The following is an 11,521-nucleotide window of genomic DNA, read 5'->3' as shown; positions in this document are numbered from 1 at the left end:
GTGACATGTTTAGCCGCATGTTCTCCTTGAATTGCTGGCTGTCTGAGTGGTGTCCAAAAAATGAGGTGGGCTTCATAGATAATTGGCAAAGCTTCTGGGGAAAACCTGGTCTTGTTAGGAGAGACAGCATCCATCCCACTTTGGATGGAGCAGCTCTCATTTCTAGAAATCTGGCCAATTTTCTTAAATCCTCCAAACCGTGACTATCCAGCGTTGGGACCAGGAAGCAGAGTTGTAGTCTTACACACATCTCTGCAGCTTCTCTCCCCCTGCCATCCCCTCATTACCCCATCCCCGTAGAGACGGTGCCTGCTCCCAGACCACCAATAACCAGCAAAAATCTATTTAAGCATAAAAATTCAAAAAGAAAAAATCATATAGCACCTTCAACTGCACCACAGACTAAAACAGTTAAATGTGGTCTATTAAACATTAGGTCTCTCTCTTGTAAGTCCCTGTTAGTAAATGATATAATAAATGATCAACATATTGATTTATTCTGCCTTACAGAAACCTGGTTACAGCAGGATGAATATGTTAGTTTAAATGAGTCAACACCCCCGAGTCACACTAACTGCCAGAACGCTCGTAGCACGGGCCGAGGCGGAGGATTAGCAGCAATCTTCCATTCTAGCTTATTAATTAATCAAAAACCCAGACAGAGCTTTAATTCATTTGAAAGCTTGACTCTTAGTCTTGTCCATCCAAATTGGAAGTCCCAAAAAACAGTTTTATTTGTTGTTATCTATCGTCCTCCTGGTCATTACTGTGAGTTTCTCTGTGAATTTTCAGACCTTTTGTCTGACTTAGTGCTTAGCTCAGATAAGATAATTATAGTGGGGCGATTTTAACATCCACACAGATGCTGAGAATGACAGCCTCAACACTGCATTTAATCTATTATTAGACTCAATTGGCTTTGCTCAAAATGTAAATGAGTCCACCCACCACTTTAATCATATCTTAGATCTTGTTCTGACTTATGGTATGGAAATTGAAGACTTAACAGTATTCCCTGAAAACTCCCTTCTGTCTGATCATTTCTTAATAACATTTACATTTACTCTGATGGACTACCCAGCAGTGGGGAATAAGTTTCATTACACTAGAAGTCTTTCAGAAAGCGCTGTAACTAGGTTTAAGGATATGATTCCTTCTTTATGTTCTCTAATGCCATATACCAACACAGTGCAGAGTATCTACCTAAACTCTGTAAGTGAGATAGAGTATCTCGTCCATAGTTTTACATCCTCATTGAAGACAACTTTGGATGCTGTAGCTCCTCTGAAAAAGAGAGCTTTAAATCAGAAGTGCCTGACTCCGTGGTATAACTCACAAACTCGCAGCTTAAAGCAGATAACCCGTAAGTTGGAGAGGAAATGGCGTCTCACTAATTTAGAAGATCTTCACTTAGCCTGGAAAAAGAGTCTGTTGCTCTATAAAAAAGCCCTCCGTAAAGCTAGGACATCTTACTACTCATCACTAATTGAAGAAAATAAGAACAACCCCAGGTTTCTTTTCAGCACTGTAGCCAGGCTGACAAAGAGTCAGAGCTCTATTGAGCCAAGTATTCCTTTAACTTTAACTAGTAATGACTTCATGACTTTCTTTCCTAATAAAATTTTAACTATTCTCAGGGCGCTGCTGCAGCTCCTCCTCCTGCCGACCCTGTGCAGGATATAAATGTTCCAGTGGTCGTTCAACAACCCCTCCCACCATCCCTTGAAGCATACATAAGCCCCCCAGAGCCGTATGGAGGTTGTGTGGAGACGTGCGCGGACTTTCTTATGCAGTGTTCTCTCATCTTTGCACAACGTCCCGTCATGTACGCGTCTGATGCTAGTAAAGTAGCTTATGTGATTAATCTGCTTCGAGAAGAGGCACGCGCTTGGGCTACGGCACTTTGGGAGCAAAATTCACGGCTCCTTCATACGTACACTGGGTTTGTGAGGGAGTTTAAAACCGTGTTTGATCACCCTAACAGGGGAGAGACCGCTTCAACTGTGATGCTGTCAATGAGACAGGGATGACGGAGCGCAGCCGCTTATGCAGTCGACTTCCGCATTGCGGCTGCGAGGTCCGGCTGGAATAATGCTGTGCTCCGCGCCGCCTTCGTAAACGGACTGTCGTCTGTCCTGAAGGAGCACCTGGTGGCCAAGGATGAACCGCGGGAATTAGATGGGCTTATCGACCTCATTATACGGTTAGACAATCGGTTGGAGGAACGCCGTCGGGAACGAGACGAGGGGCGTGGCCGGGCACGCGCCGTCCCTCTTCCTTCCGGGTCCGAAAAAGGTCCGCCCTTCCCACGCTCCATGGCCTCTGTGCCCCGTGTGGCTACAGCTCCCCCTGCTGATGAAGCTATGGACACGAGCAGGGCCACATTCAGACCACCGAATAGACAGAGGAGGCTTCCCCGCGGGGCGTGTTTTGTTTGCGGCTCAATTGAGCACCAATTGAGAGACTGCCCCGAACGGTTAAACACCAACGCCCGCCTCTAGAAACTGGGCTTAGGGTGGGCCAAGAAATTCACGTGGGACACACAGATATTTCCACACGACTCCCAGTTACAATCCTTAGCGGGGATTTAACCCTTCAGGCCCCAGCACTGGTAGACACAGGGTCAGAAGGGAATCTGCTAGACAGCAGATGGGCCAGGGAGGTAGGGCTCCCTCTGGTGGCGCTTCCTTCGCCATTGCAGGTGCGAGCACTAGATGGCACCCTACTCCCTTTAATCACACACAGGACACTACCAGTAACTCTGGTGGTGTCAGGGAATCATCGGGAGGAGATAGAGTTTTTTGTGACTCCCTCTACCTCCCGTGTGATTCTGGGGTTCGCATGGATGTTAAAACACAATCCCCGGATTGATTGGCCGTCCAGGGTGGTGGTTCAGTGGAGCGAGACCTGCCATCGGGTGTGTTTAGGATCCTCGGTCCCTCCCGGTTCCCAGGCTAAGAAACAGGTCAAAGTCCCTCCCAATCTGTCGGCGGTGCCGGTTGAGTACCACGATCGTGCTGACGTTTTCAGCAAGGATCTGGCACTCACCCTTCCCCCCGCACCGTCCGTACGATTGTGCCATCGATTTGATTCCAGGCGCGGAGTTCCCGTCCAGCAGGCTGTACAACCTCTCACGACCTGAGCGCGAATCGATGGAGACCTACATCCGGGACTCCTTAGCTGCCGAGTTGATCCGGAACGCCACCTCCCCGATGGGAGCAGGTTTCTTTTTTGTGGGCAAGAAAGATGGCGGTCTTCGTCCATGCATTGATTATCGGGGGCTGAACGAGATCACGGTTCGCAACTGATACCTGTTGCCTTTGTTAGATTCGGTGTTCACCCCCCTGCATGGAGCCAAAATATTCACAAAGCTGGATCTTAGGAACGCATATCACCTAGTTCGGGTCCGGAAGGGAGACGAATGGAAGACGGCATTCAACACCCCATTAGGTCATTTTGAGTACCTGGTCATGCCGTTCGGCCTCACTAACGCCCCCACGACGTTCCAAGCTTTGGTAAATGACGTCTTGCGGGACTTCCTGCACCGATTCGTCTTCGTATATCTGGACGATATACTCATTTTTTCTCCGGACCCTGAGACTCATGTACGGCATGTACGTCAGGTCCTGCAGCGGTTGGTGGAGAACCGGCTGTTTGTGAAGGGCGAGAAGTGTGAGTTTCACCGCACCTCTTTGTCTTTCCTGGGGTTCATAATCTCCTCCAACTCTGTCGCCCCGGATCCGGCCAAGGTCGCGGCGGTGAGAGACTGGCCCCAACCTACAAGCCGTAGGAAGCTGCAACAGTTCCTCGGCTTTGCAAATTTTTACAGGAGGTTCATCAAGGGGTATAGTCAGGTAGTTAGCCCCCTGACAGCCCTGACCTCCACAAAAGTCCCCTTCACCTGGTCGGATCGGTGCGAAGCCGCGTTTAGGGAGTTGAAACGCCGGTTTTCGACTGCACCAGTTCTTGTGCAGCCCGATCTCAGTCGTCAGTTTGTGGTTGAAGTGGATGCCTCTGACTCAGGGATAGGAGCCGTGCTATCCCAGAGCGGAGAGACCGATAAGGTCCTTCACCCGTGTGCCTATTTCTTCCACAGGTTGACCCATGCAGACCGTCAACGGTCCCCGGCCCCCGCATATCGGCCCGGGCAGGAGGTGTGGCTATCCACAAGGGACATCCCCCTCCAGGTTGATTCCCCCAAACTTAAGGACCGGTACATTGGACCCTACAAGATCCTCAAGGTCCTCAGTCCCGCCGCAGTGAGGCTCCAACTCCCGGCCTCACTGTGGATCCATCCGGTATTCCATGTGTCGAGACTGAAACCACATCACACCTCACCCCTCTGTACACCCGGTCCGGCGCCGCCTCCTGCCCGTATCATCGACGGGGAGCCGGCTTGGACAGTGCCCCGGCTCCTGGACGTCCGCCGAATGGCCCGGGGTTTCCAGTATTTGGTGGACTGGGATGGGTATGGACCCGAAGAACGCTCCTGGGTGAAGAGGAGCTTCATCCTGGACCCGGCCCTCCTGGCCGATTTTTACTGTCGCCACCTGGACAAGCCTGGTCGGGCGCCAGGAGGCGCCCGTTGAGGGGGGGGTCCTGTTGTGTGGGCCGCCAGAAGAGGAGGTACTGCTGGCCCACCACCAGAGGGCGCCCTGTCTGAAGTGGGGGCTTCAGGCACGAGAGGGCGCTGCCACCTCCCAAGAGCGGCCGGGTTGACAGCTGTCACTCATCGGCTATGACAGCTGTCATCAATCATCTGCGCCTCATCCCAAATAAGAGCAGGACGACACCTCCACCACTTCGCCGAGATATCATTCTTCTAAGGAGGTAACACTCTCAGCCTGAGTATTCCTACGTTGATGTCAATCAATCAATCAATCAATCAATTTTTTTATATAGCGCCAAAGCACAACAAACAGTTGCCCCAAGGTGCTTTATATTGTAAGGCAAGGCCATACAATAATTATGTAAAACCCCAACGGTCAAAACGACCCCCTGTGAGCAAGCACTTGGCTACAGTGGGAAGGAAAAACTCCCTTTTAACAGGAAGAAACCTCCAGCAGAACCAGGCTCAGGGAGGGGCAGTCTTCTGCTGGGACTGGTTGGGGCTGAGGGAGAGAACCAGGAAAAAGACATGCTGTGGAGGGGAGCAGAGATCGATCACTAATGATTAAATGCAGAGTGGTGCATACAGAGCAAAAAGAGAAAGAAACAGTGCATCATGGGAACCCCCCAGCAGTCTACGTCTATAGCAGCATAACTAAGGGATGGTTCAGGGTCACCTGATCCAGCCCTAACTATAAGCTTTAGCAAAAAGGAAAGTTTTAAGCCTAATCTTAAAAGTAGAGAGGGTGTCTGTCTCCCTGATCTGAATTGGGAGCTGGTTCCACAGGAGAGGAGCCTGAAAGCTGAAGGCTCTGCCTCCCATTCTACTCTTACAAACCCTAGGAACTACAAGTAAGCCTGCAGTCTGAGAGCGAAGCGCTCTATTGGGGTGATATGGTACTACGAGGTCCCTAAGATAAGATGGGACCTGATTATTCAAAACCTTATAAGTAAGAAGAAGAATTTTAAATTCTATTCTAGAATTAACAGGAAGCCAATGAAGAGAAGCCAATATGGGTGAGATATGCTCTCTCCTTCTAGTCCCCGTCAGTACTCTAGCTGCAGCATTTTGAATTAACTGAAGGCTTTTTAGGGAACTTTTAGGACAACCTGATAATAATGAATTACAATAGTCCAGCCTAGAGGAAATAAATGCATGAATTAGTTTTTCAGCATCACTCTGAGACAAGACCTTTCTGATTTTAGATATATTGCGTAAATGCAAAAAAGCAGTCCTACATATTTGTTTAATATGCGCTTTGAATGACATATCCTGATCAAAAATGACTCCAAGATTTCTCACAGTATTACTAGAGGTCAGGGTAATGCCATCCAGAGTAAGGATCTGGTTAGACACCATGTTTCTAAGATTTGTGGGGCCAAGTACAATAACTTCAGTTTTATCTGAGTTTAAAAGCAGGAAATTAGAGGTCATCCATGTCTTTATGTCTGTAAGACAATCCTGCAGTTTAGCTAATTGGTGTGTGTCCTCTGGCTTCATGGATAGATAAAGCTGGGTATCATCTGCGTAACAATGAAAATTTAAGCAATACCGTCTAATAATACTGCCTAAGGGAAGCATGTATAAAGTGAATAAAATTGGTCCTAGCACAGAACCTTGTGGAACTCCATAATTAACTTTAGTCTGTGAAGAAGATTCCCCATTTACATGAACAAATTGTAATCTATTAGACAAATATGATTCAAACCACTGCAGCGCAGTGCCTTTAATACCTATGGCATGCTCTAATCTCTGTAATAAAATTTTATGGTCAACAGTATCAAAAGCAGCACTGAGGTCTAACAGAACAAGCACAGAGTAGATACATTGTTGCAGCTGTCTTCCCGAAGGATCGGCGTAGGCTGTGACTGCTTCGCTCTGCTTTCCGCCAGATAAGTAATTAGACCGGAGCTGCACGAGCGTGTGATTAGAGGTGGAGGTGGAATAACCACCATCCTTGTTACGGGGTGTACACACACCCACACTTGACTGTTTTTGCTCTTCGCCAGCAGTACCAGATCCGACACGCGGAGACAGTGGCCACCTGGGGGACTCGGGACCTGGCGGCTCCAGTATCCTCCTGGTTCGGTGGCGGAAGAAATCGTGTGGTTCCGGTTCTTCTCCAGACGGACGTCTCCTATCGTCGAGCCTGTCCTTTACCTTTATCAATTGACTTTGTATTCATTCAATAATCTGCTGTGTGTAGTTGTGGCATGATGTCCTTTCATGATGTTTTAGGGCATCATTTTGACATAACGTACACCAAATAATGGCAAATGATGAGCTGACTGACACAGCTGGATCACTTCCCCATCGCTACCGTTTCTAGCCTGGAAAATTTGTTTTCTGACTACATTTTTTAACCTTGGGTCAGTCCATCTCAAATCACCCAATTTTGGAAAACTTCCCAGGTCACCCTCTCAAATTCTTATGAAAAAATTCACAGATGGTAAAACCCCAAAATATTAGGTCTTTTTTGGTTATATCATATTCAGATATATAAGAACTCATTGTGAAAACATGAAACTTATTCAAATGGCCACATGCCCAAATGAGGTTGTAAAAACAAGCCATTTAAAAAAAATAAAATAAAAAAATGACCATATTGATAAAATTGTTCTGCCACTCCTGAAATAGCAGTAACTTTGATATTCTTATGGATGTGGTCTAATATGTCAAATTAATAGGAGAAAAAAAAAAAATCTTTGCTTTATCTAGCATATTTTTTGAGTAATAAGCACTTAACCATTTTCAGAGCCTTGTGAAGGAAAATGAGTACAAGATATACAAAATCTGACAAGATTTTTTGAATTCTACAGGAAAGGTTAGCCCTAGACACTTACTGTCAAAGCTGTGCATGCCATTTAATTGGAGATATTCATGTTGGAAAGTGCACCGAGAGCCTCATTTGGTAAAATTCAAATTAAAATTTCCAGGGGCTGTGCCTTCAACACTATCTGAGATACAGACCTAATATTTTGGGGTTTTACATATCTCTGGTATAGGACCACCTGTGAATTTTTTCATAAGAATCTGAGAGGATGACCTGGGAGCTGCCAGGTGACTTGAGATGGACTGGCCACCTTTTCCTTTGACTGAATAATACACCCCCCAAAGTTAATCATCTGGAGACACCCAAAGAATATAGAAGAAAAAATCTGCTCAATCGCAGACCTGCTGCACTGCCGGCATGTGAGAAAAAAAAAAGACTTTCCTTATTTTATCCAATTAGAGTACAGTTTAACAGTTTAAGAATTGTATTGATCATCGCACAGTTAATAAGAAGATTTAACCGGCTCTCACGCATACAACCTCACACACAAACACGTAAATTTGTGTGTTACTTTTATAATTTTGTTATTATTGTTGTTGTTATTATTATATAATTGTATTTATAACAGATTGCTTTAATAAAAACAGATTAAAAATCATAGACTGCTTGTTATGAGGTGTGACAGTCTTTGAAGGATGAATAGCTGCTAAATGGCAGTAGAGCATTTAAAAATTTAATCTGTGATATAATTAAACTGTTGACTTTAATAATTGGAACTCCAAGAGGTGAATCATCAAGATTCTAAAATCAGCAAATTTGCTTATCATGCTTAATGTCGACATTTGTGATGCCGTTTTAATTTCAATCGTGGACTGCATGCACATCCAGATGGGAACAGTCATTTTGAAACATCATCATGGAAATATTGCAAAGTGTTCAGTGTTATTTCATATTTCTGTTTCTCACAGTTAGGCCTTCTCCCTGAATAAACCTGCTTGTATGTAATCCACGGTTCAGCAGACAGACGTATGAAAGAGGAGCTGTGGCACAGGCGACAGGGGCAACGTAGAAATGTGCACCGTTTATGAGAGTCAGTTAACTATCCATCACACAAAGATAAGGTTACACTGACATGCAGGTTGTTCACTTTTACTGGTCATCACTTTTTGAACAGGACTGTTTTCTGTCAGGGCAAGCTTATCATCTCACATTTTTTTCTTTTTTATGGCGTTTTTACTAAAGTGTTTAACCCTCAAGCGACCAAGCTGTTTTAACGACTAATATGACCGAGTGGGGTTATTTTTGACCCCATTGTCTTTATATTGGAATACTCCTATACAAATGATTGCTTTAGGGTTCTTCATATTTATTTCACTCTCTAATAAATTTTCCATCATCCTTTTCATCCTCACTCTGGGCATCAAGAATCAGTCTCAATGCTTGCGTAGCTGGAAATCTGGCTGTTGTAGGTCTGTTGATGCTTCCTTGCAAAACAGTAAAATATAATGATTAGAGTTGTCAAATTACAATGCCATCTGAAGTTATAATGTCAGAAATCTCATAGATCTGTCATAGATTGGATTATAATTGTCACACGGATAAGCCGATCCTTGTAAAATTCTTTGAACAATGGGTAAATAGATTGAAAAATTCATGGTAGGAAACTTTTTTGATTAAAATTAGAAAAATGGTGAACAAGTGGCTCTACTCTGCTCTTTTCTACTCTCCTATTTTACTCTTCCTTTTTAGATATTTAGATATACCGTTATATACTAGCATAGTTCCACCTTAGAATTGGAATATAATATATAAGATATACCTTACTGAATTTTCATGAAAAAAATAAATTCAACAGTATTTTAAAATGTTTTATTTATATCAAAAAGACAATATATGTATGTTCCATACAACATGAATTCATTTTACACAGTAACAGCTCTACCACAAAACACACCACAAAATGTGTACCACTACACAACACATATAGACATATTTACAAAGTACACAAACCATGATTAATTTATCAAACTGTTTCATTTCAGCACAAAAAAAAAACAATTAACAGAGATGTCAACCTTTTACAATTTTCACAGGTGACACCACTGAGGTTCTGATGTCAGCACGAAATCTGATTGTGGATCTGTTAATAATGAGTCAGATCTGATAGGGGTGAGTTTTGGACAGAATAAGAGCTGACTGTGCATCTGATAGTGAGGCTGACAGCGGTTTTAGGCCGTATCACACGTTGAGCGCGGCAGCTGACTCAACTGTTCCTGTGGGAATCAACGCTTCTTTTTGTTGGGCTCTACTGTCACACGATATAATGATCTTAAAAGCCTCTGTCAGCACAAACATACCTTACCTACGTCTACTCAGGGTACTTTTTAAATGTATGCTTTTAACAACAGAAGACACGCAGATACATTTCCCTCTTAAGTCAACCCTGAATTAAACCTCTGTGCCATCGTGGTGGTAGATGATTCCTGTTGCGCTCAGTCCAGAGTAGAAATGGCCATTGAATGGGCTCAAGACAGGGCTGGTGTACCCAAGAGAAGAGTGGGTGGGCGAGGAGGGGAGTGCAGGTGGAGGTGGCACTTGCGGTACCCACTCCGGGCTACTTGAACTCTGGGAGTAACTACCAAAGCTTCCAGGCTGTGTGGGCCTTTGAGAACTGTCCAAGGGAAGGTTGATCTGAAGAGCCCTGCTGAGCCCATCACCTCCCACCTCATTACCAGGTCCAGCGGTTACCGTAGACATCTCAGTTAGGAAGCTGTTCAGACAAGGTGTTACACCTGAGGATGTCGGCGAGGGAATCTTGTCTGGTGTGAGACAGATATTAAGGGCAGGGTTGCTGGGGTGCTTGGGACTGCCTTGCTCGTTGTCACCTGATTCAGGAGCCCCTGACCCACCATCGTCAGCAGAGACAGAGTCAGTCTTTCTCTTCCTCTTGCGGCGGAAGTTTCCATTGTCAAACATCTTTTCACAGTTTGGGTCAAGTGTCCAGTAGTTTCCCTTGCCTATGACAGAAGAATAAAATAAGATTTAGAGATACAGAACAGTGCAAGAAATCTCTAAACAGCAATAAAATGAATGAATGAATCATATAAGTACTGAAAAAGTGGTGATGACTCACAAAATGTATAGCAAATTGTACTTCAGTTTACAACTTTTGTACAGTTACCTGGATCATCCTCGTCTCGTGGTACTTTTTTGAAGCAGTCATTGAGTGACAGATTGTGTCTTATGGAATTTTGCCATCCAGCCTTGCTTTTGTTGTAGAAAGGGAAATTATCAGCTACATATTGATAAATTTGACTTAGTGTCAGTCTCCTGTCCGGGGCCCCATGAATAGCCATAGCGATGAGTGCAGAGTAGGAGTAAGGGGGCCGCACCAACTTCATCAGATCCTCTTGTGAGGGAAGAGAGAACCAACTCAGTTCCCCACCTGGACCCCCTGCCCCAGCATGACCCAGATAAGGCCTCTGCATACCGTAGTGCTGAGGAACAAAGGGGGGCCCTGGATTCCCTGGAGGGCCTGCAGTTGCTAGGTATGGTGATGTGTTGATCCCGGAGCTGTTGAACCAGAGATAAGGGTTTGGAGAGGAGGTGGTGTAGTCAGTCATGTTGTAGGATGTCGGTGTGGTACGCTGAGGACTTGGCAATGAAGGAGGAGGGTAGTAACAGTCACTGTACATGCTGAGCTCAGGTGGTTCCTGGCCTGGGGTAGGGAACTGCGGCCCACATCTTGGAGGAGACTGACCTGGAGTCTCGAATGAAGACATTATAAGTCAGAGCTTCTTCTCACCTTGTGGAGCCTCCTCTTAAGTCTGTGGTTTTTCTGCCTTTCTGCGTCAAATTATTAGTGTCTTGATTTCAGCAGCCTCTTGTGCTGTCTGATGCAGGTACTTCCAAACAGTGGTCACCAGGCTTCTGAATGGTAGTCTTCTTGTCTGTTTGCCCTTGCTTTATGTCAAGATGTCACCTTGTTGTCATACCTTTATGTGTTTCCTTAGATACGCCCCCAGCCTACTTTGATTGGTTGTTTCTGCAGGTGAGGGCTTTGCTCATTTTTTTTTCCCATTCTCTCAGCTTTGGGGCTTTGTTCACTCACATACCTTCTTAACATGCCACTGATCAGT

At 45.2% G+C, this 11,521-nt stretch overlaps 1 protein-coding gene across 1 annotated transcript; it reads right to left on the bottom strand.

Annotated features, from left to right (window-relative positions):
* Positions 1-9,236: 9,236 nt before the first annotated feature.
* Positions 9,237-11,374, bottom strand: foxi3b (forkhead box I3b). The gene is made up of 2 exons (XM_034182183.1): positions 10,564-11,374; positions 9,237-10,399 (listed from the first exon to the last, which is right to left on the bottom strand). The coding sequence occupies exons 1-2, from the start codon at positions 11,162-11,164 to the stop codon at positions 9,831-9,833; spliced, it is 1,170 nt and encodes a 389-aa protein (XP_034038074.1). The 5' UTR covers positions 11,165-11,374; the 3' UTR covers positions 9,237-9,830.
* Positions 11,375-11,521: the final 147 nt, after the last annotated feature.

Source organism: Thalassophryne amazonica, chromosome 11, assembly GCF_902500255.1.
Source record: "Thalassophryne amazonica chromosome 11, fThaAma1.1, whole genome shotgun sequence".
NCBI classification, from domain to species: Eukaryota; Metazoa; Chordata; class Actinopteri; order Batrachoidiformes; family Batrachoididae; genus Thalassophryne; species Thalassophryne amazonica.
Note: the sequence above shows the minus strand (reverse complement) of the source record. Positions and strands in the feature narration are given on the sequence as shown.